At 40.5% G+C, this 26,640-nt stretch overlaps 1 protein-coding gene across 1 annotated transcript in view; it reads right to left on the minus strand.

Annotated features, from left to right (window-relative positions):
• LOC310959147 (LIM/homeobox protein LMX-1.2-like) overlaps nucleotides 1-24,847 on the minus strand; it is a gene marked incomplete at its 3' end in the record, with an annotated part of 93,133 nt that extends 68,286 nt beyond the window's left edge. Inside the window, exons 1-2 of the mRNA XM_083930394.1 lie at nucleotides 24,769-24,847; nucleotides 22,476-22,662 (exon numbers count right to left, since the gene is read on the minus strand). Coding sequence (XP_083786520.1) covers nucleotides 22,476-22,662; nucleotides 24,769-24,835 — 254 coding nt within the window. The 5' untranslated portion in view covers nucleotides 24,836-24,847. The remainder of the gene's footprint in view (nucleotides 1-22,475; nucleotides 22,663-24,768) is intronic.
• Between the last annotated feature and the right edge of the window lie 1,793 nt (nucleotides 24,848-26,640).

Raw genomic sequence — 26,640 nt, forward strand, 5'->3', positions numbered from 1 at the left:
GAATCACACAACATTCACTTGGAAACTTTTTACTGTTCTAAACTTATTTTCGCGAAAATTATTCTTTTGATTTTTTTTGTCAGAGCTGCTGATTTTCTGATATCCTTTCAATATCCTGCACATAACATTGTATACTTTTTGTGATATCTCAAAAATAAAGCTACATTGTGAAACAGAAAAGGTCTTATGTTTCTAAGAGTTTCTGTTTGCTACCTGTTTTCTTGGGCAATTTTAACTCTTGAACCCTAGAGTAATTTAGCAAACACAGTGTGACGCAAATGTACTAATCATGAATGAATCACAAAAGAATATAGTGGTGTTGCACTGTGAATTATTTAAACGTATTTGAAGCTAAAATGGGTTGGTTGGGTTCTGGGTGTTCCGTTAGGCTAGTGTGGCTGATGACCAGTGTGACACTTTTCAAAGGGCCCAAAATCCCTGGTGGCGCCCCTGCCTAAAGACACGCCGATCAACCAATCATAGCGAACTACAGGCAGTGACATGGATTTCTCATCTTTTCCCCCATCATTTTGATTCAGAGAGTAGCAGGAAGAAAATGAAAACAAAACTATCGTGCACTAACAGCACACAAGCGCCAGACTATCGTTTCGCAACGACGCTCTCTGTCCACACTTATTCACAGAATGTGTGGAACAAGCTGTAAAATATGCACCTGAAAAAAACAGGTGTATGTTCAGTGCACTAGCGGACTCCTAATGTGTTAAACAAGGAAGCAGAGGCATCACCTCAGAGGCCGCCTTCTGCCCAAACCTGCCACACACACACACACACACACATACACACACACACACATTCAAGCAAGATGCCCACATCAGATCGTAACACAATGAACCTTTTCAACCACCTAAAGAGACAGAGGGAAACAGTGAGGAGACCAGTCACACTGCAGCCAGCAGTACTTTAGGGAGCTTTGTGTTAAATGTCCACTGTACCTGGCACACTGATTAAAATCTTTTAGGGCTATATTTTTACATGGGGTGGCACCTTTCATTAAATTGCAAAATAATTAAATATCAATCCTGATAAAATCGTGAAGGTGATTTTAAAGTAAAGATTTTTTTTACTGTTTTACTTTTTGCCATATTTCTCCCTAAATGGTGATTGATCTTATGACCCACTAATGAAAGCACATGTTGCATCTTTGCTGAGCATTCACATCTGTGCGTCTGTGGAGACTTTTCCTCTCTAGATGGAAATTATCCCCCATGTTAGTGACTCTGCTGACAGACATTGGTCTGTCTGTGGAGCTCATCAGGCTTGGAGTGTGGGCAGAAGTGTAATAGGAACACGTGTGTGTGTGGATTTAAGAGGGGAACATACAGGGGACGGACTGGAAGTAGAGAGGTGAATGTGTTTTAATAAAGACCAAAAAAAAAACACACACTGTGAATGTGACAAGATGGAGCCTCTGAAAGAAGAGGCTCACCTGCAGTTACATCTTACTGTCACAGAGGCTGCTGGAAACAACATATCTCAAATCTGACAGTACAACTTTAAAATTGCGAATTTAAACAAAATTGCATTGTTAGGTTTAGGCAACAAAACCTTGGTTAGGGCTATGGAAAAATTGTGGGCGGGGTGTTAAAATAATTGTGTTAAAAACACACCTGCAGTGAACATGAACTGTGGTGTCCTGGTTGAAAGTCCTGTGTCTGTATGAACCATCTACTATCTCAACCTCCAACCTATGCAGACTTTTGTCACTCTTATTTCTGGAGCCCTTGCTCTAAATGTCTTATATTGCAGCGGATGAGTTTGCAGTTCAAAGCTTGTTTCATACGTTTCATACTGACGCTTAAAGAATGCCTTGCGCACCAGTAACAAATCAGTGACAAAACAGCTGTATTTAAAATACAGTATTTGAATGAGGGAAATATTACCATATAAACCCTGCAATGGCCCCATTGACCACAAGCCAAATCTCAGAGAAACCTTCTAACCACAAAAATAAACTAAATCCTCTGAAGTTATACATGATCATTCACACTTTAACTGTTGTTGGACCTGATTAGTTCAAACAACTATGCTGTGGTATTAAGACATGATTGATAGTGTGGTATAAATGTTCAGATGCAGATTCATCATCACCCTCTCAGAGCGAAGAACATTCGTCAGAGACTGCTGCGGCCCCTTAATGATTTGTGGCTCTCTCAACTTTTAGAGTCTGTCCCAGTGTGGTAGAGGAATGCCAAGCTGTTCTGAGGTCAGTGGGAAAAAGTGAATAACACCTAACCTTGTGTGATAAAACAACAGGAAGCTATGTAGAGGGAGAGTGTTATCAAATGTAGCTTGTGCAGTAGCAGTGAAATGTGCTCTGTGCATTGCATGACAGCATTTATGCAACCTTTATAGTTAGAACAATTATTATATTAAAATATATATGTATTGAAGAATTAAAAATCAATGTGTGAAGTATAGTAATCATGTGTTAGCATGTGTATTAGTAATGATTAATAAGAAGTGTGATAATCAATGATTCAATTAATAATCATATGTTAGCGTGTGTATTAGTAATGATTAATAAGAATGTGATAAGTGTGATTATTAGGTATGATCATTTAAAGTGTGATAGTGATTATAAATTCAAGCTCAAACTTTTCTGTTCCCAGCATAGCACATAAACTTTTGATTCAATCTGTATCTGCTTTCTCTGCACAGGAACAAGTCAAGGTCACAAAGACAAAGAACTAGTCAGCGCTCGAACAGGAATCTGGCAGATAGCGTAAGAGTTAGGAGAATTGCTGTCCGTGTTTTGTATCCTTCACAGATAAAGAAGAAGACTCCTGTGGACACAGAGGGAACCCCTACGCCTGGGAGTCGAGATGGAGGTGTCCTGACGGCTGTTTCAAAAATACACACATGCACGCACAAGCGCACACATAACCACGCCTTTGTAACAAGTTTATATGCTGGAGTAGTTAGAATAGATATCAGAACTTCTTGCCTCTGATCACGGGTACTGTGTGCTCACAGTTACTCTAGATAGAGAATAGAACATTTCTCCAGACGTCTGTAGAATCCGATGTTCTCCTGCTAATAAATGCCTGCTGGCGCACTAAACTACCAACGACTCTGCTGACTCCAGAAAGCCTCCTGTAGAATTTGAATTACGCAATATATAACTCTGTTAGGTCCTTTTGATTTGTGTGAAATTCTGAAAAGTATTGTGTAAAATTCCTACAGAGAAACTTGGTGACCCCGGACGTGATTCTAACAAGGAGGAGCGGGCAAAAGGAGCTGCAGAGGTTGGACCGGTGACCACGCGGAGTCACTGGGAACCTCCTGGGGCCGACTGAACTTCTCCACAAGGGCCCATCAGTGACAAAAGGTAAGCAGTCACCTATTCTTCTTAAGAAGTGAAGACTGTGATTCGGCCTTAAAATCTAAATTGGTGGAGAATGTCAGTATGTTTCCTAGAGGTTAATTTGATCCAAATTTAGCCGGGGGACTGACGATTGAAAAAAGGCCTGTTAAACTGATTTGGAATCAGTATAAGTAAAAGGTAAAGGAGTGTGTGGATCATAAATCCCGACAGGTCCTAGGCGCATAAACGGTGCTCAGTAAGACGTTCAGGGAACGCAGAAAGGCCGGAGGCTGTAGAGACCCTCGAATATACATTAGGCATTAAGGACTAAAAGCGCCACAGGGGGATAGCCCCTAGGTGAGCCTAGAAAGCCACCATAGGTCTGGGACCTAAAGGTTCTGGGAACCAAAGAAAAAAATTGTAGGTCTGGGACCTAAAGGTTCTGGGAACCAAAGTGTAAGAAATACTTAAAAGTTGTGTTTATTTGTGGGATTGTTTTGTGGGAAGTTTCGAGGATAATAGAGAACACAAACAGATAAAAGTGTGAGTAGGTTTCTGTGATGGTGGATACACCCTGTCTGTAGCCGCTGATGGTGAAACACTGTCAGTAGAAGCTTGTTGCAGACATCACAGAAAAGCCTGACGATTAAACTCACCACTGGTCTTCTCTTATCTGGGGGTACATAAATAACGGGGCTGTGACACTCGGCTTTTGGTCATTAAAAGTTGTGATTTATATTGTCTCACTCCGCTCTATCACGGTAGAGTAGAAGCTTGAGTGAGGGGAGGATCACTGGGGACTAGATCCACTGACCGGATAACGAGTGTGTGTGAATAAAGAATAAATAAATACCTGTGAATAGTACTTTAACAGCTGAAATAACTATGACAGGCCCTGTAGCGTCCCCGGCTGATTGATGGTCGGACTCTTTAACTGATGGTTCACAAGTGTTTATTTTTGGGCAAAACAGATGATACCGTTGCTCCATTAAATCTTTTGACACCTTGAAGACTGAACACAACGTGAACGCACGGTGAACAATAAGAGTAAGAGCTATGGAATGAAACAAAAATAATATGTAATAAATAAATAAATAATACCATTTATGATATATCATGTTCGACAATACCAAAATAGTGTTTTTAACCTTTTACAGAAAATGAATTGTCATTTACAATCATGAACTACCCCTTTAAACCTATTATCTTAATTACAAACTCAGAATAGAGTTCAATAAACAAACATATTTAACTTAAAAAATGATATTATAACTGTCAGTTTTCAGCTTTAACTTCCAAAGATTGTTAATGCACACAAAAATAATGCTGTACTTATTAAATACTAGCATCAGTGTTATGAAATAATTGTCTCCTTCAGAAAGACAGATGCTCTGAATCGCTCCAAAACAGCGTTACTGATTAAATTAAAAGCTTAAAATAGACTTGTATAAAACGATGCAAAGCAACACAAGGACATCCCGTTTTGATAACGCATTAAGCACCACATGAAACAAAATGATGACAAACCTTGTGCCCTTATCAGCCAGGTGCTAAACAAACTTGTCGGTTTACATTTCCTTGAGTTTTTGCGCTTTTGATAGACCTGTTTGCAATACACTTAACTTTCTGTAAAGTTGTTCTTTTTTTTCCGTTTCCGGTTACACTCTATCAAAATAAAAGCACAAGCCTAAAAACAGGAAGTAACGGTAAAAATAAACAAATTGTAAGAGATTTCTCATGAAAATGCAACTACACATTTTGGGAATATGATGTGCTATATTAAAGGTGATTTACAGGCCGAGGATTAGGTTGGGATGAATACTGGCAGCGAGTAGCAGGACGGGTGAAGCGAGCCAGAGAATATGGTAAAATATGTATGTATGTAATATATGGTTCAGTTAGAGGAGGAGTTAGAGGAGGACAGAGCACGTGAAGAAGTAGTGGGAAATAGAAATAATGGTCTGAGTAGGCTGTGGCATAAGAGAAAGAAGGAGGAGAAGGAATAGGAGAAGAGAGAGGAGCGAAGAGCAGATTTGCATATGGCCGGACTGGCAGCTGAGGTAGACAGAAGAGGAGAGACAGTGGGAGGAGGAAAAACAGTAGGAGAAGGAGAGACAGCGTCAGAGAGGAGCGCAAGATGAGGAAAGGAGGGTGCATGAGAAAGGAGGGGCTTTCGGAGAGACAGTATGAGAGAAGAAGTTAGAGGGAGAAATAGAGGGAGCAGCAACAAGGACAAAACTGCTGTTTAATGAAAAAACACCTACTAACATCCACAGACACCAAGCAGGAAAACCCAAACCTGAGACTGACTTAACTGACTCAGACCACTCTGACTATGACTGTAGAAGCCAGAAAAGCGACAAACACGGGAGAAAGAGAGAGGGATTTAAAAACAAACTCGTAAATCTAGAAAAAATCAGTATGATAAGTTCTGGCTCAGAGGGGGAGGAAGAGGAGATACTATGGTCAGAATGCGGAAGTGACGGACCAGGAACTAAGACTAGGGACAGGACCACCGATATATATAAACCATTTAGTTTAGCAGACAAGGAACACATGAATGCACAACTACCACCACTTAGTGACGAAGCTGGAATATGGTTACAGAAATTAGCTGGTCTAACCGTAGGCACAGAGCTCACCATGAATGAATGAATGAATGAATTTAAATTTTTGGTTCTACATCAGATGTTAAATAAAATGACATAATGTTTTGACAATTTCAACCAAAGAAAGGAACTTGCTTTTATTAGCCCACCCTAACATCACAGTTCTAACTGTTTAAACACAAGATATTTTATGATTAAACATATATTTGATTAAAAGTATATTTATTTATACCTAAATAAATGAAGTAATTTACTTACTTTATATACATTTAAACATATTATACATGTAAACATACATACACATACTCACAAAGCAAAAATCAAAATCTGCAAAATCAAAATTCATCTTTGCTTAATTAAGGTTTACTTTTTAATAATCAAAATGAATAACATTTCCATTTTTATTTATTTATTTATTTTTCTCTTTTCCAATTATAACATTTATACATATGCATTAATTATTTCAAATTTCAAGGTCTTTTTAAATATCGGTCGTGTTGTAATTACTTTCAGTTTATCATTAAGGTCATTCCACATTTTTACACCAAAAACGGACGCACATCTTTGTCTAATGTTAGTTCTTGCTTTTCTTGTTTCAAATCGAAGCAGTCCTCTTAAATTATAGCAATTGTTGCTTAATTTAATTAAAGATTGAATAACTGTAGGAAGATTTTTTACAGCTCTGAATAAGATTTCAAGTATTTTTAGCGTCACTATATCCGTAAATTTTAAAATATTAGATTTTATGAAAAGCTCCTTAGTAGAGTCACGATATCCCACCATAGGTGATGTGAGAGGATTAAGATTCAAGATTCAAGAAGCTTTATTTTATCCAGAGGGAAATTATTGTGCAACAGTTTCAATTCAAAGATGGGAAAGGATCAGAGTAACAATAAGCATAAAAACATAAATCAAATCAAAATAAAGCTAACATCAAATAAATCAAACAATAACTAAATGTGACAGAGTGCAACAGATATTGTGGTTAAGCGTAGGTTTATACAATAAACAACAATACGCACTGTGCAGTTTAGCAGCAAATGAAATAAAATAAGTACAAACTAAATAAGTAATAAGGAGCAATAATTGAAACAATGTTAAAAATGTAGCAGCATTTCCTACAGAACTAAGAATTAATTGGACAGAAATACGGATTAGGGACAACAGACCAATTAGATTTAGATGCAGGAAAGACTGGCAGAAAGAGGTCAGGAACAAACTCAGGGTCAGATCCACTGCAGGGATCAATGTTTAAAGCTGCAGTTATGAAAGGAACAGATAAGGAAGTGCAGGCAAAGATGGAGGATGAACCCAGAGCAGACATGGATCCATTACACATATGGATGAGGACACTTCAACATCACATGCGTAGAGCAGATGAAAGAAAGGCTGTGAGCAAAACAGAGATAGAGAATTTGAAAATACAACTGACCAAATTACAGTTAGAGACACAAGCACAAATGAGCCAACAACAGGCCGAGCCAGCGCCAATGGGAATCCCCATCCCTGTTACCCCAGTTGCAGGCCAATTTTATACAGGACCCCCTCCCCAGGGACCATGGAACCCGCCAGGACCATGGGGCCCACCACAATCAAATTATAGAGGAGGAAGAGGACGAGGCTTTAATCCTCGAGGAGGTTATGGAAGGGGCAGGGGCGGATCACCGGGGGCTAGGGACAATGGGTGTTTCGTGTGTGGAGGTCATGGACATTGGCCACGAGACTGTCCACAAAACCAGAGGGGGCCACCAAGAGGGGGACCCCCTCCACAGCAGCAACAACAGCATGTGCCATCGCAACCACAACTGGCCCCAGGTAACCAGTTGCCCCAAGGCACCAGGTATCCAGACCAATCCCAGGGGTGCCCAGGGTCAAGGGCAAGGGAGAGGCTGACCCCTTGCTACGGGGAGAAGTGAACGAACGAAAAGTGAACTTTTTAGTCGATACAGGAGCAACACATTCAACTCTGATACAACCTCAGTTCGGTCAACAGCTCTCCAAATATTCCATAGACCTTGTGGGATTTGGAGGACAGCCAATGCCACTCCCTTTCACAGAACCCCTCACCACTAAAATAGCTGGTTACCAGTTTCATCAAAGCTATGTATATTCACCACAATGCCCAATCTCACTGCTAGGAAGAGACGTCCTAGTCAGATTAAAAGCATCTATCCTATGTGGCCCACAGGGGGTGCAAGTTAATTTCCCTAATAGGGTAAAAATAGACTGTTCAGAGACAATTACTTCAAGATGTAACATTGGACAATGGATCCTAGGGGAAGATCCTGATCAGCAGCAACAGTCGGCCAACGTTTACTGGGCTCAATTGAAAGAGGACCCAGACCCGCCAATTACCAATGTTTTGAAACTGTATCAACAATGGAAACCGTGGATTCACTCAGTGCACCCATATGAACCGGTCCCTGACGTTCCTCACTGTACTCTTCTCTATGACCGCACCCAAACTGAAGAAGTGTATGAGGAAAGAGTTAGGGAAGTAGAGGGTTCCCCTTGGACACTGACTTCGGACTGTATATATCAGAATCAGAAAACCTTTAATGTCCCGCAGACGAGGAAATTCTTTTGTCACAGCAGCAACAGAATATTACAAAATAAGATAAAAAATAGCAAAAATAAGCAATAAAGTTAAATTTTAAAAAGGTAAGAAATAGAAATAGACATATATAAATATTCACATGACATGGTGCGGTTGTTCTTGTTTTGTTTGTTTTGTAATAATATAATATGGAGTGAATAAATAGAAGTAAATAAGACCAAATAGTGCAAAAACAGAAGTGACCAAAGTTCATAGTACATATGTATCAAAGAAAGGAGTAGTAGCACAAGTCGTGCTCACTGTAGAGCAGGCAGAGTGGTACAACATGGGTGACACTGCAACACCCCATATTAGCTAAGCATCAGGAGCAGGAAGTCAAGCTAAAGATTTAGGGCCCATGGTAAAAACAACATCTCAGTTACAGGACTGGGAACAAACCACAATCCCGGCAGTCACATACTCTAAAGAAGGACAGGTGTACAAGATCACTCATCACATCACCTCACAATCAGAATTAGAGAAAAAGGTAATCCAGGCATCCACTCAAAATTTTGACCAGGCATAGTGTAATAGCGTTAATCTCATCATCCGTTTTTACTCTATCAGGCTCTCGACTGAGAAAAGTAGAGGACGGCTTAAATGCAAACATAATGTAAACACACAAAGGAGTTAATGCAGCGAGCTGTTTAGCAGTTCCAGATGACGAAAACCCACATGACTGCATTCCACTGACAACGCAAGCCACTATGGTGAGACCCGACTTGCATGCAAAATCACAGGATCGACCAGACATTGACTTGTATGTATACGGCTGCTGTTTCAGAAAAGATAATGGAGGACTAAACGCAGCATGGGCAGTGGTTATCAAAGATCAGGGAAAGTTTGAGACACTAAGTACAGGAGAAGTGACAGAAAAACCGTCAGCTCAGCGAGAGGAAGTGATGGCAGTGACAGCAGCTTGTAAGCATGGTGAGGGAAAGAGAGTGAACATATACGATATATAGATAGATAGATAGATAGATAGATAGATAGATAGATAGATAGATAGATAGATAGATAGATAGATAGATAGATAGATAGATAGATAGATAGATAGGTAGACAGACAGACAGACAGACAGATAGATAGATAGATAACTTTATTTATCCCCTAGGGGAAATTAGGTCATCGTAGCAGCGGTACAAAACAATCAGAAGTATTAAAAATAAGATAAAATATAAAATACAAAATATGAACAACAATAAAATAAAATAAAAGTACAGTATCGCAGATAAACACTATATTACAATGTGCTGTGTGGATTTTAATGTGCAAGAGAGATAAAGGTGCATTTCAGTGATAGGTCACTTTGAGTAGTGTTAGTTTATTCCCTGAGCGTCGCTCAGCGTGGCTGTGCAGCGTTGTACAGTCTGATGGCAGGCATATGCAGACTCTGCATAGGCCAGTGCAGCAGTGCATTGTCAGTTGAAAGAGTGAGAGAGAGCAGGTTTTGTGACAGCTTCAGGTCTGCCTATTAAGCATGAGGAGGAAATGAGGACAGAGAAAATAGCTAAAATGATGGCAACTATAGGTTTATCATGATTAGACTGTTTGCCTATGGCATTATACTCTAAGAGGGCTAGTGTGAACAGAGAAAAGAAATTTACCCCTTATGAGTTATTTACAGGTCGCACCATCCCTGGACCAAGACACCAGGAACCGCTACAGCCAGGGGCCACACCAGGACTGGCATGGTCCTACGTGACTCAACTCCAAGGCTGGGTAAAAACATTGGCAGGAAGCCAAGGGGGGTCAGGACCAGTACCGGCCCCATTGACTCTGTTAGGTGAACCTTGGGTATATGTAAAGTATATTGAAAAGAAAGTGTACACACCCCAGGTGGACAGGACCCCATAGGGTAGTGGAGAGAACCTCCACAGCAGTAAAAAAATACAGGGAAGTGACAAGTGGATTCACCTTTCAAGGTGTAGACAGGGGGAGGAGCCAAAAAGGTCCTTAGATCAAGTCAGAACAGATCTAACCGAACAGGGTTAAGGGACTTCTGTAAATACATATAATCTATTATTGACTCACATACACCATTAGTAAAAACACCACAGTATATAGAGTGAAAAAAAAAAAAGAGAGAGCACAAAAACAAACATTGTGTGTGTGGACACTTAGTGTGTTTTTTGTAATATTCATTATTTTAGTGGCAATCTATCTCATATGTGCATGGTTTGATAATTGTTAGAGTTATGGAACTTGGCAGGCCACGTCCGTGGCATCACTTTAGACATCCAGGATTTTGTGGTCTCGGAGGAATGATCACTCTGGTGAGTGATCAACAGGGGGAATTGAAGAATTAAAAATCAATGTGTGAAGTATAGTAATCATGTGTTAGCATGTGTATTAGTAATGATTAATAAGAAGTGTGATAATCAATGATTCAATTAATAATCATATGTTAGCGTGTGTATTAGTAATGATTAATAAGAATGTGATAAGTGTGATTATTAGGTATGATCATTTAAAGTGTGATAGTGATTATAAATTCAAGCTCAAACTTTTCTGTTCCCAGCATAGCACATAAACTTTTGATTCAATCTGTATCTGCTTTCTCTGCACAGGAACAAGTCAAGGTCACAAAGACAAAGAACTAGTCAGCGCTCGAACAGGAATCTGGCAGATAGCGTAAGAGTTAGGAGAATTGCTGTCCGTGTTTTGTATCCTTCACAGATAAAGAAGAAGACTCCTGTGGACACAGAGGGAACCCCTACGCCTGGGAGTCGAGATGGAGGTGTCCTGACGGCTGTTTCAAAAATACACACATGCACGCACAAGCGCACACATAACCACGCCTTTGTAACAAGTTTATATGCTGGAGTAGTTAGAATAGATATCAGAACTTCTTGCCTCTGATCACGGGTACTGTGTGCTCACAGTTACTCTAGATAGAGAATAGAACATTTCTCCAGACGTCTGTAGAATCCGATGTTCTCCTGCTAATAAATGCCTGCTGGCGCACTAAACTACCAACGACTCTGCTGACTCCAGAAAGCCTCCTGTAGAATTTGAATTATGCAATATATAACTCTGTTAGGTCCTTTTGATTTGTGTGAAATTCTGAAAAGTATTGTGTAAAATTCCTACAGTATATATATACACACACACACACACAAACACACACACAAACACACACACACGGTACGCATGCTATATATATATATAATTTCACAGAAAATTTCACAGAAAATTAAGCCTTCTAAATGTTTCAACTTCCAGTGCTGACCCGTCCACTTCCAGTAACAAATGTGAATTTGTTATTTATTTATTTATTTTTTTAGGACATAAACAGCTACAGTGTAGCTTTGAGTTAAACCCTATACACTTATCCTAACACCCAAGAAATATGTATTATCTTAAGGGCTTTTAATTAGTCCAAATCTATATATCACTTTTTAATTTACTCAACTCATCCATCATTTAGGTAGAAATTGGGATGATTACGTGATACAGTACAGTAGCTGTATCCTGATACTCTATGAGCTGAAAACTCCCTCCTCAGCTCCCTGTACACCTCGTCCACCAACTGTTTCATGTTGCCTCTGTTTGAAGTCATGTTGGGGTCAGAGGAGCGGTGGCATAAATCATTGTAGTTAGATGATGTTGGAGGAGGACAACCTGCGGCTGCCGGGGAAAGAGTCTGGAGAGGCAATGAAACCAAATCTCAAAGTTATCACGAGGGCTTGTTTTTCTAGTGCTGAGCTTGGCTGTTGATCAGCTGTGGCAACCAAACAGAACAGGGCTTTAAGGAGCTCCTGCTGGTTCCTGTGTTTTTTCTTTGGGTTGACTTTGTACACCTCCTCATCTTTTCTTTGCCCCCTGCTCCCAGGAGGACGGAGTGTATTTAGACTCCTGGACAGCCTGCTGTGTCTGGGTCCAGGGTTTACTCCTGAAGGGGTCTCTGCTTTGATTAATGCTGAACACACCAGGTCCTCTGGTTTCTAATAAAATAAACCTGATCAGTTTTAGAATGACACATCCCAAGTACCTCTTGGTTAAAAAATGAATACTGGAGGGCTTACAAAGAGGGGCAAGGGGCAGAAATATTACAAAGGGTAACAAAGACAAAACCTCCAAACAAAGACAAAGTCAAGGAGAGCTCATTGAGAAGAGGAGAGGGCATCAGGACAGTGATTTGTAGTCCTAGCACCTGTTTTCGCATCTTTCAACCTGACTGACATACAAAAATGTCTTAAAACCAAGCCTCCACCACAGCGACTTCCTGCTTGATCCAATAAGGAAGGTCCAAAAACCGCAGTTCTCTGAGTGTCCACTAGGGGCAGGTTTCATAACAGAGCAGTTTCTTAATGACCCCCATGTTAAACAGGCCGTTTTCACAGCATCATTAAATCTGTTTAAGGACTGGGACAAAAAAACATTCTAGTCTGTATGTTTAGGTCATATCTCCATGAAAACACTGGGGGGGTGGGGGTATTTTTGTACCAGGCTAGTTTTTATTTTATTGGAGGTTAAAGTTTATGAATAATTAGGGGTGTGGCCTCTTGAGTGACAGCTAGATTCTGGCCCTCATTTCTCCTCAAAGGCTAGTTGTCAGGATTAGCATCATTAGCATGCTAACTTCAGCATCTCGACCTGGACTGTGGTCATTCGTGTGCTGGTGTTTCCATCAGTGACAAGATGGTTTGTACTTCGATCAACTGTACAAACAGACAGTTTAGGAACACACCGTGTTGCACAATGACTTGCAGTTCAGCCGGCTATCTATGGCACATATGCTAATCTAGAGCAGCGGGAGGATTCAGGTCGTGAGGGTCAGTGTTTTACAGTCTATGAGCATGGTACTGTGTTGCATATCAGTTTAAATCATGGATCATGAATGCTGCCTGCACTTCAGTCCTGTGTTCTCCTAGATTGATACAGGAGTGCCTGCACTTGACTGTACCCTCTAAAAAAAAAACTGCATCTTTTCCCCCAAACTGCAGTTCCCACATCACAATGAAAAATATTATTTAAATAATTGATATGCATGAATTCATGAGACACATGCAGCAAACAAATACACTATGTTGTTAACAAATGAAAAAGTATGTAGCAGAGACAATACGACAGCATGCTGCTCTAACGGGGGCTACTTTGATGTGAAGAAAAAAAAATAAAAAGAAGGATATTAATACAGCATCTTTGAAAAGCAGGGATTTAAACACCTCACTGCCATTTGTTTGCATTTGGACTGAAAGACAGCCACAAACATTTTGACTTAAAGGACAATTCTGGTGATATTATTATTATTATTATTATTATTATTATTGATAAAAAATAATTAATAATAATTATTATCCACAAATCTCATGTGCAGAGTCGAACCAACAGTGAACGTAATTACTAACAAGTATAGTGTGTCACAGCTTGATATCTCTTCTTCCTCCATTGTTGTTAAAACACATCAGTGAGTCACAGTTACACTCTGACATGTTCCTTCATTACCATGAACACATGTGCGCGTGCGCACACACACACACACACACACACACACACACATTACACTTCTGTCCTTACTACAAGCCTGATTCAGAAGTTGGAAGTTCCCAATTGGCTCACATGATCAATCACCGTTGTTTTAACTCACTATGTGATAGATTAGATACAATTAAATAGATGAAAATCCTACAGAGGGAGGGGATTATAAAACAACAACACTCAACACGTTCCACTCAGTCAGATGTTCTGTTTAATCCATTTCTTCCTCCATACTTGATAACAACAATAGTTTATAATTTTTTACACTGTAGCTGTTGCCATAAATACAGATTTGGGATGATGTTGTAGTAAACTATAACTTTTCCTCTTGCCATACTGTGATTATTGCACACTATTAAATACATAATTCTCATTGATTCAAATGTATCTGCAGTTGTACATGCTGGCCCTGATAAAACATGACAGTAAGGCTCCGTTCTCACTGCAGGTCTTAATGCACAATTCTGATTTATTGCTCAAATCTGATTTTTTGTTTGTCTGTTCACATTTCGTCTTTAAATGTGGCCTGTCTTCAGGTTGCTGTATGAACAGCTCACACTCCTGAAGTGATCAGCATGAGCAGTTAATCAATGATGACATCACACCACAGCTGTGTTTACAGAAGCCAACATGGCAACGGCAACCGGTATTGTAGGACTTTATGGCTTAATTCTAAAAACAAAACATCCGAATCAGTATCACATTTAAAAGTGGCCTGATTATGATTGGAAAATGTTAGATTCAACAGGACTTGTGCTGTTCACACTGTCAAAAGCAAACCAGATCAGATTTAAAAAAAATCAGATTCAGGTCACTGTGAATTGCAGTTTGAACGGAGCCTAAATGTAACTGAATCCGCCATGTTTGACGGATCATCTGATGATCCCTGCTCACCTGGGTGCTTTGTCCTGAAGCTCCTGTTTGATGAGCTGTTCCTGGATCCACCACACTGTCCTTGTCATGAACAGTGCGGGGAAATAACACTTGGAGACTGAACCCAATGCAGACACGGACACGGGGTAAAAGTACAAACAAATATTTAATAAACACGACAGAAGCGAGAACAATAAGGGGAAACAGAAACACTGAAGACGAGACGGTGGAGGGTAACAGGAACGAGGAAACGACGGACGGTCAGGAAACAGGGACGAGAAAAACAGGAACACGGGAAACTATGGAAAGAAACAAAGACAACAATGATAAACACAATAACAATCAACACGGAGCGCAGAAAACCTGAACGAACGAGAAACAGGAGCCAATAGGACGAAGAGTTTACCAAGGGAAGGATAACAACGTTCCGGCGCTGCATGCCTGTCAGCTCTGGGTTCTTATACTCCTCAGGTGATTAGCGTAACAGGCTGCAGCTGGGAAGGAACACGCCTACAAGTACCTGGACAACCAAACACAAAGGGGAGACACATGCAAGGAAAAACAGACAGAGGGAGACAAACTCACACAAAAGGGAGAGAGGAGGGACTGACAGAACCAACTCTTGACAGTACCCCCCCTCAACGAACGCCTCCAGGCACTCCACCGGGTCTTCCCGGATGAGCCCAGTAGAAATCCCGGATCAGGGACGGGTCCAGGATCAGAGATTGCGACGGCAGGCGGGCACAGCGTGCTGGTGGATACTGGCTTCAGCTGGGAGACGTGGAATGTCGGGTGGATCCTCAGGGATGCTGGGAGCTTCAGACAGATAGCACTGGGGTTGATAATGGCCTCAACCTCAAAGGGACCAATGAAACGGGGAGCGAGTTTCCTGGAAGCGACATTCAGGGGAATGTTGTGAGAGTTCAACCACACCTTCTGACCTGGTCTGTACTTGAGCGCAGGGCCTGCTGGAGGGCGATGGCAAGCCTTTCCCCAGGCGGAGACGGTGCAGGCCAGAACAAGCTCCAGGGTATCCGTACCCATGGTCTTCCACCAGAAGTGATGGCGAAGGAGGGATAGGGTCCTGGTGATCCCGGGATTACAGGAAAGACGAGAAGAGTGCCCCCACTGGAGCACCTGGGAGCGAACACTGGCAGGAACAAACAGACGGTCGGGGTCAGTGCGTTGGGCCTGTCTAACTGTTGACTCAATCTCCCAGGTTAATGCCGCCATAACACAAGATGCAGGAATGATGTGATCCGAACCGGTCTCTTCCTCCTCGGCAGGTCCAAACTGACAAGAGAGAGGGTCCGGCTTAATGTTCTTGCTGCCGGGAATGTAGGTCAAAGAAAAATTAAAACGGCCAAAAAACAAGGCCCACCGGGCTTGGCGGGAATTAAGTCTTTTCGCTGTCTGGATGTAAGCCAAGTTCTTGTGGTCAGTCCAGACCACGAATGGAATCTCTGCCCCCTCTAACCAGTGTCGCCACTCCTCCAATGCTAGCTTGACCGCTAGCAGTTCAGGGTTCCCAACGTCATAGTTCCTCTCAGCGGGAGACAGCTTCTTGGAGAAGAACGCGAGAAACGTTTATTTAGGGCCAGAAACACGTCAATGTCGGCTGAAGATCAGACAAAGGGAGTTGTGGGGGCCGTCAACCTGCTCATAGGCGACACTACCTGGCTGTAGTTTCGGATAAAGCGACGGTAAAAATTGGCGAAACCCAAATATGGCTGTAGTTGCTTCCTGGAGGAAGGCGTCGGTCATTATGTCACCGCCGACGAACAGGCGATTCTCCCGAAGACGCTGGAGAACCTGGCTTACGCGAACCACATGTTCAGACAAGTCTTTTGAAAAGATCAAAATGTCATCCAGGTACACGAAGACCGAACGATTCAGCATATCACGGAGAACGTTGTTAACTAAAGCCTGAAAGACAGCTGGGGCATTAGTTAACCCAAACGCCATGACGAGGTACTCGAAGTGTCCGAGTGGAGTGTTGAAGGCGGTCTTCCAATCGTCCCCCTCCTTTACCCTAACAAGATGATAAGCGTTGCAGAGATCTAGTTTGGAAAAAACTGTTGCCCCATGCAACGGCTCGAACGGAGAATTAATCAAAGGGAGGGGGTACTTGTTCTTGACCGTAATGTTGTTGAGACCACGGTAATCAATACAGGGACGTAGTGACTTGTCCTTCTTGGCCACAAAGAAAACCCCTGCTCCCTGAGGGGAAGAAGAAGGACGAATGATCCCTGATTTAAGTGAGTCATTGATGTATGATTCCATAGCCTCACGTTCAGGCCCTGACAAGTTATAGAAACGACTAGTAGGAAAAGTAGACCCGGGCAACAACTCAATGGGGCAATCATAAGGGCGGTGAGGTGGTAGTGATAGCCTTGCTAAATACTTCGGTGAGATCATGGTAGACTGGTGGCACGGAAGACAAATCTGAAGGTTCTGGTAACGAGGGTCTGGGGTCACTGGGGCATCTAGGAGGAGCTGAACGAAGGCAAGAAGAATGGGAATTGTTGCTCCAACTCACAACCCTGCCAGTTACCCAGTCAATAACCGGGTTGTGAGTGATAAGCGAGATAACGGGAGCATAAGTGGACGGCATAATGTGAAAAGCAATAGACCCGAAATGATTACCAGCAAGTGACATAGTTAAGGGTAAAGTCTCTGCGGAGATCTGTGCGAGTTCCCCCCCACTGAGGCTATAACCACTAACGGAGTCTCAAGTTGATTAGTTGGAATCAGACTGGTTTCCACAAATTCCGAGTCGATAATGTTGGTGTCAGCCCCTGAGTCAATTTGCGCTTGAAGGGAGAAATCTCTACCCTCACAGCTTAACACGATGTCTAAATGCGCTTACGAGGACTATCAGGAACAACAAGAGTCTGATCGTTTAACCAGAGTGGACAATTGGCCAACTGGTGATTGGGAGCTCAACAGTAGATGCACAATCTACCCCGAAAGCGCCCCTGCTCTCACGGCACCTCTCACGCAGACGTTTGTCTATCTTTATGGCGAGGCCAATAAGCTCCTGAAGGTTAGAGGTCTCAGATCTACCCACTAAGCAGTCCTTAACCTCATTGTTTAAACCCTTAAAAAAATATGCTCTGGAGAGCCCTATCATCCCAACCTAATTCAGCTGCTAAAGTACGAAACTCCACAGAGTAATCCGCAGCACAGGCGGAACCCTGACGCAGGTCAAGCAACCGATATAGGGTTGCCAGGTTTGTTGCAGAGTGTGTCAGTGATCAGCCTGCTCCATGTCAGTGATGAATCAAACAGGGGAACCACTCATTTGGACTAATCAATTTATTTACAACAGTATTTAACGTTAGCCAGTCTTCAGCTGGAAGTCTTTCTGTGAGTGCTGTGGAATCCATTAGCTAGCTCTCAACTCAACACGATTCTTGTTTCTGTAGCCTGATGGGCATGAGCAGAGCAGCAGCTTCCACAGCAGAGACAGTGAGGGGGGGGGTCCCGATCAGAGCTGTACACAGCCACAACAGGATCACAGAGGATCGTTCAGCAATATATTCAACAATAATAAAACATCTAGATTTATTTGGGTTTAATCAAATGATGTTGGTTTTTTTTCACTCATGGAATATTTTTATTTTAAATTTACAAGAGGGTAAAATAAATGCATTTGAATGATTTGGGGCGTTTTGCTTTGATCAAGAAAGATAGGAAAAATTAGATAAAGGAGAGTTTGGTGATGTGAGGAAAAAATAGAATTCATGGCAGAGAATCACAAATATAAATTAGAATAAGAATAGAATCTCTTTAGGAAAGTCCACATCTGAGAACTCTGGTAGTGATTTAGCAGTTTGTTGGCTTTCTCCTTCATCCTGAAGCATTTTTCTGAAGCCATATCTGTTTCTTTTAAACATAAAATATCTAGTATACCACTGCTCTCACTCTAATTAACCTCTAAATGTTTAATGGCAGAAAAGATGAACTGGCCCAGATCTAGCTGAAGGTGACGGGCTTGGTGGAGTCAGAGATGTGCCTGTGATTTATTCAGGGTTTTCAAAATAAGGTGTTAACAAAGATTTTATACAAAATACACATTTAAGAATAATTGGATAATATTCACAAAGTAGAAAACTGTGTCCCTTAATTTTAAAAAAAACATCAATAAATTGTGATGAATGTCTTTATGCTGGGAATTCTTGGTTACTGTAAAAACAAATGAAAAATGAAGGAAAATTTGAGTTGAGGTCACACTACATACAGACACAAAATCAAGCATTTTTTACTGAATCTAAAATCGTGTCATCTAGATCTGGGCTGAATGCATTTAACATAAATGTCAGTATATACAGTATATATTTATATATACATATATATATTGGCTTAATAGCTCTCCTGATCTCCGATAAACATTATATGTATAAAGGAAGCGATCTTTTGTTTTCTTGTGGTAACAAGTTAATTATCTCGTTATCTCGAGATAACAAAGATTGTTTTAACGTGAAAATTAGATAATTAATTTGGCATTAAGAAAATAATTGCTTCTGAAGTGTACTTTAAAATATTATGTTATGATATTCATGCAAAGCTATAATCAACAAGCTAGATTTTGATGTCAATGTGAATTCAGTATCGACGCTCTCAACATTTCAGTAAACATTTGCTTTTATCTGCCGAGCACTTGGAAGCCGCCATCAAAGCTTTTGTTTCCTCCCATTTACAATTTTTGTGCATTTGTTTGCATATGATTGTTTAAAATGTATTTTATTTAAATTGACATCTTGAACATTTGCATTTAAATAAATGTCTGTTAAGTCACTATATACAGTATAAACAGTATTGTGAACTGGGTGCCTGTGGTGACCTTCCTGGAAAAATCCTACTGTGTTACAGTCTTCCTCCATCGTATAAATAATGAATGCACAGAATTGAAGCTCATGTATCCAGACTCAATCAACCCGGACGGAAATCTTTAGGATTGCCACTTTAATCTAATGTAGTTATATTTAATCTGACTTTGATTTTTGAATTTTTTGTTTTTGTTTTAGTCTTATGCAGGTTCCAGGGTTTAATATAAAACCTGGTACACCTTTTATTAAACCTTCTTCATCTTTATCTAACAATTACAAGTTTTCAGATGGTATTACAATGAAACATCAACAAAAAAGGAAATGGTTTAAGAATCTCAAATTGACGTGTACATGGCCTATACTTTGTTTTTGTCCCTGCTGTGCAATGTTATGGGGGAGACGCATGATGGCCATTGTAGTCTTCAGCCCTCGAGCATGCAGCAGTAACACAAAGCTCCGTACTGGACAAAGGCTCCTCAAGAAAAGCAGACAGGCTCACAGAGACACTCAGCATAGACATGACGTGACAGTCAGACGGCCTGCTGTCAGCACGCTGCCCAGGGCGGCTGTCTTAAAAAACCTCAACATAACAGGCGAGACCACCCAGCTGCAACAACACACTGTGACTGCTCAGCCAGAACCACATCAAATACATCACAGCTATCTGAACCGAGTTCCCGTTACTGTAACACACTCATGTTGTCCTGCTCACACCTCATTACTCTTATTCTGTGCCTTTATATTAAAATATAACCTTTTTTTTCTTCATTATTCTTTTTTCTCTTCATTGAAAATCAATAAACATAGTAGTAAAATAGTACTTTTTTAAAGACCCTTTTGATCCCCATATGCTACAGCAAATCATGTATCGTTATTTGTAGCTCTGTGTGATGGCTTTTCTTATTCTTAAGGTTTATACTCTTTGAATTATTAAGTTATTAAATGACTCTGTGTTTTGAGGTGCATTTCAGTCTACTGAAGCCCAGTCAGTCCAGTTGTGTTATAATACAACACCTAAATACAGACATGCCACTCAAAGTTCAAAATATTTAGGCTATAAGCACATTAACCTCATCTGACAACATGTACAGCATTATTAGTTATAATTAAAGCATGGTGCAGATTTTTTAAATTCCCCATTAATGTGTAACTAAACGTAGACATTATGCTCAAAGAGTTTTCATGTGGTAATAAAATCGTTCAAAAAGAATGCTATCCACATGTGCCTCTCTAGTGATTATTAATGCAACCTTTAACATCATTACCTAACTACATAATTATTAGATTTCAGAAGCCTTATATGGTTCAAATACATTTGCATTTAAGAGAACAGGTAGTTGAAAGATAAAAAGCAGTTATAGATCTACTCAGAGGAGTCAACAGCTCATTTGTCACTTGTGAACATTAGCACTACAAACAACTGAACTTGACAAAATCCAAAATAAATAAATGATACACCATTTATTTACCAAAACAATTTAAAAAAATGAATGTAGGCATTATGTTATTGTTAAAATGTGACATAAATTGAACTTTCTGTTTTAATTAGCTTATTTATGTATTTATTAATAACCCTATATATTTAGTTTGCTGTTTTATTTTCCCATTTATTTCATTTATTATTTTTAAGTATATTTATTTATGGGGCTCTCATTCAAAGCGTGTCATGGGGTCAACTTGTACACACTCATTTGCATAATGAAGAATACATGCATAGACTTAAACAGGAATACATATACAGAAAATAATAGAAATAAAACGTCAATATAATAATTTAAATTAAGTATTATAATTAAATTTGCATACATTAACTTAAAAAACAAATGTATTTATACACATGTATACAAATAAATGAATAAATAAAAGGGAAAATTAAAAAGGGAAAGTAAATTAATGAATACAAAGGTAAATAAAGAAAGAAAGTTATTATAAAATAATCATCAATAATCAATTAGATAATTCCTACCTTTATTTAAAGTCTGTTTTGGTACATTTAACGGCATATTGATCTACTCATCAAGTAGTTTGTTTTATTTTTTGTAATTAGGCTTCGTCGATTCCTTTAGTCTGAATCCATGACATGATTGCAGACCACCCCCTCCCGTCCCCCCCTTCAGGCCCATAATGTGTCGTGCTGTTTAAAGATGGAACTGATAATAAAGTGGGTCGACACCAGATTGAACATAAAAACACTGGTTTAATTAAGGGGACAGATCTGAGAAGGGCTTCCGTGGTTTCTGTCCTTAATTATCTATCTCCATCTGGAACAAAACTCTTTCCTCTAAGGAACTTTTAACTCGGCCTGTAATACTAATGATCATTATTATTATTATTAGTAGTAGTAGTAGTATAGGTGTTTTATTAGTATTTGTCTTGTATATTTTTACAAGACGACAAAATCAGATGATAGCCTACACGTCGCATCATGGGTGCAGGCAGACCCCCCCCCCCCCCCCCCCCCCAATAAAAATTCAAAATTGAACAAATGTATTTTCAGACTTCACATCTGAACAGAAATGACTGAAATGGTGAAAGGAATAATGTTTGACAAACATATTTCTGACTCAACATCCATCTCTGCTCTGCTCTCTCCCTCTCTCTCTCTCTCTCTCTCTTTCTGATAAATAAATAAATCAATCAATCAATCAATCAATCAATCAATCAATCAATCATTCAATCAATCAATCAATCAATCCATAAACATGAGCCTGGAGGCCCCGCTGGGCCGGGCACAGGTAAAGGAGAGCGGCTCTTACTGCTGGTAGTCGGCCCTGCAGTACACTCTCGTGTCTCGGAAGTAGCAGGTGGCGGTGAGCGGCTGCTGGCACGCGGCGCACTGCAGACACTCCTCGTGCCAGGACGCGTCGTTGACCCGCATCAGGAAGCGATCCGAGATGATCCGCGTGCACCCTTCACACACGGCCTGCTGGAGAGAGTCCCCGCCTGACAGACAGAGAGGAGGGAGGAAAAGCCCTGTGAGCTGCTGCGACAACGCGACCAGGAGGCCCTGAGTCCGCCGTGAGTCGGCCCTGAGTCGGCCCTGAGTCAGCCCTGCACACGCACCGGCGGATGCATCCTACCCCTAATGTTGTTCCCTATTTTTCTCTTTTTTTTTTTTTTTGATAACCTGAACTGGGGACATATCCGGAACCTTCTTTACAAATACATTCTTACGAATAAAGTAAGAGAAATCTCTTTCAAAATCATGCAGAGGCGTTTTCCCGCTAAGCAACATGTCCGGAGGTTTAAGCCTGACATGTGTGTGAAGTGTTCTTTCTGTGGAATATGTCCAGAAACAACGGTGCATCGGTTCTGCCGGTGTCCCAACACCACCGCTTTTTGGAAAGATCTGTCGCGTTACATTACTGATAAACTTGTCTCTGATTCTTCTTTGTTGTGGAAAGATGTACTGTTTGGTTTCCATGACAACAAAAGTAAAATACAGAAAGAAATATACCCAATTCATTTGTTGATCATTTTAGGGAAATATCCTATTCACAAAGCAAAATTAAGTAACTCTAAATCCTCTTTCATTGCTTTTGGTAAGGATTCTGAACAGTACATCAAAACCATCTTTCACTCCAAAAATAAGAAAGCTGCTAAGACCATTCACATATGCTCTATGTTTAAGGAACTTTAAACTCGGCCTGTAATACTAATGATCATTATTATTATTATTAGTAGTAGTAGTAGTATAGGTGTTTTATTAGTATTTGTCTTGTATATTTTTACAAGACGACAGAATAAAACAGATGATAGCCTACACGTCGCATCATGGGTGCAGATCCCCCAATTTCTGAAAAACATGGATCCCCCCCCCAATAAAAATTTAAAATTGAACAAATGTATTTTCAGACTTCACATCTGAACAGAAATGATTGAAATGGTGAAAGGAATAATGTTTGACAAACATATTTCTGACTCAACATCCATCTCTGCTCTGCTCCACTCCAACACAAATGAACAGGGAGTTTCTGACACAGACGCTGATGATCAGCAGGCTTTAAAAAAGGGCTTCATATTTTCATATTCATCCATATCAATAAATCATGCATAAAGTAGTCCCCTACACTGGGAGAAAGATGGAGAGAAAAACTGGGCTGAGTAGTATTTACATGAAGACCCTTAAAGACCCTTAAAATGATGATTTACTAATATAACAGTTAAAATGATGATTTACTAATATAACAGTTAAAATGATGATTTACTAATATAACAGTTAAAATGATGATTTACTAATATAACAGTTCAGTAAAATGATGATTTACTAATATAACAGTTAAAATGATGATTTACTAATATAACAGTTAAAATGATGATTTACTAATACAACAGTTCCGTAAAATGATGATTTACTAATATAACAGTTATAAAATGATGATTTACTAATATAACAGTTAAAATGATGATCTACTAATATAACAGTTAAAATGATGATCTACTAATATAACAGTTAAAATGGGGATTTACTAATATAACAGTTAAAATGGTGATTTACTAATATAACAGTTAAAATTATGATTTACTAATATAACAGTTAAATAAAAGGATGATTTACTAATAAAACAGTTAATCAATAAAGGTAAGAACAGTAAATGATTCCATGTTCAGTACTTTTTGAATGATATGGTCAGACTCTATGAAGTTGGGATTTATGGTGGCATGGTGTGAGTAAAATACGGGCAAAAAAAAAATCACTTTGGTGTCCCCCCGATCCTGACATCAGATCTGAACCCATTCCTCAAAACAACGTGGGGTAGATAATTGCCAGTGTCTCGGGTGGTATTTTACATGTTGTCATGGACGCACAATCTTTTTTGTTCATTTACATTGATATATTTCGGGTGTATAAAATATATGCTTACGACCGTGGCGGGTGGAAATAACATGGAAACAAAAGCCTAGCCATTAAAGAAGTTAGGCGGTCTGAAACCAAGTTCAAATTTGAACCTCAGACCTGACAGAGCGGCAGTTGTGTTGAGACTGATGCCAGACCGGCCGACTGGACTCATGGAGCACCGAACAAAAGAAAACTATGGTTCAACTCACCGATCATAGCATCCAGTGAGCCCGCATCCTTGCGCACACGGTCCTCGAGTTTAATGTCGTTCAGCATGTTTAAACCCGCAGCAGAGGGAGGACAGCCGGCCCACACGCGCCTCTCCGCACGCTTCGGACTTGTGAGATCTCTCTCTCTCTCTCTCTCTCTCTCGCTCTCTCTCTCTCTCTCTCCCTCGCTCTCTCCCTCGCTCTCTCTCTCTCTCTCTCTCTCTCTCTCTCTCTCTCTCTCTCTCTCTCTCTCTCTCTCTCTCTCTCTCTCTCTCTCTCTCTAAACTAGAATGAAGCCCTAACACGTTTCCAGGACAGTCGGACGGAGGACAGACGCATCAGCTGATGGAAATCTAGTCTTGGACTTGATGTTCCAACCTGAGCTCGAGCTTCTCTCTCACAGAGGAGATCGAAATCCTCCCCTGGCCTCCGCTCTGTCCCGTGCCCGGAGTCTGGGAGGATCCGCCTCCACACTGAGTAATAAATAATGGGTGCAGATCCCGAGGGGGGGGACACAAAACATGAATTGCCCCCGATAAAAAAAGACCCTAAATAATTCTAAATTGCAAAAAGACTACACATTCTTCCCATTTTAGATTCACATCTAAGCAGAAATGATTGAAATGGTGGATCAAATTATTTTGTTGGGTCAACTTGTGTTGTGTTTATTGTGCTCTCATAACTGTGTGTGTTTTTTAAGAACTGTTTACCAGCATAACTGGCATTATAAAAACATGATCAGTTAGTGTATACAACTTGGTTACAGCTTCATATTTATCAGTTCATCATGCATAAAGTAGTCCCCTACACTGGGAGAAAAGGAAGATGGAGAGAAGAACTGGGGCTGAGGAGACTTTACATGAAGACCCTTAAAATGATGATTTACTAATATAACAGTTCAGTAAATGATGATTTACTAATATAACAGTTCAATAAAATGATGATTTACTAATATAACAGTTCAGTAAATGATGATTTACTAATATAACAGTTAAAATGATGATTTACTAATATAACAGTTGAGTAAAAAGTGTTGGCTGTTAAGGACAAATAAACAAGAAAGGTAAGAACAGTAAATTATAGGGTATCTCATCATAAAAGCTCATCATAAAAGGGTCAGTATAAAATAAAAGTAGATTAATTTGCTACCTCTCCTAAGTCACAAAGTTCATTAAGTCTGTGTTCCTCTGGGATGTTTTTCATTCAGTACCATAGTGATGCTTAATTTGAATATATGTCCGCAATTTCGGTTTTAACAAGATTACATTTACCCACTTTTCTTCAATTCCAAATAGTAATTTCTTTTTGATTGTGTTTACACTGCATGATAAGTTATTCATCTCATCTCATCTCATCTTCATCCGCTTATCCGGGGTCGGGTCGCGGGGGCAGCAGCTTTAGCAGGGGACCCCAAACTTCCCTTTCCCGGGCCACATTAACCAGCTCTAACTGGGGGATCCCGAGGCGTTCCCAGGCCAGTGTGGAGATATAATCTACTAGATGCCCGAACCACCTCAACTGGCTCCTTTCAACGCTCAGGAGCAGCGGCTCTACTCCGAGTTCCTCACGGATGGCTGAACTTCTCACCCTATCTCTAAGGGAGACTCCAGCCACCCTCCTGAGAAAACCCATTTCGGCCGCTTGTACCCGCGACCTCGTTCTTTCGGTCATGACCCAGCTTTCATGACCATAGGTGAGGGTAGGAACGAAGATTGACCGGTAGATCGAGAGCTTTGCCTTCCGGCTCAGCTCTCTTTTCGTCACGGTGCGGTAGAGCGACTGCAACACCGCCCCCGCTGCTCCGATTCTCCGGCCAAACTCACGCTCCATCGTCCCCTCACTCGTGAACATGATCCCGAGGTACTTGAACTC

The sequence above is a fragment of the Echiichthys vipera genome (assembly GCF_963691815.1).
Source record: "Echiichthys vipera genome assembly, chromosome: 16".
In the NCBI taxonomy this organism is placed as follows: Eukaryota; Metazoa; Chordata; class Actinopteri; order Perciformes; family Trachinidae; genus Echiichthys; species Echiichthys vipera.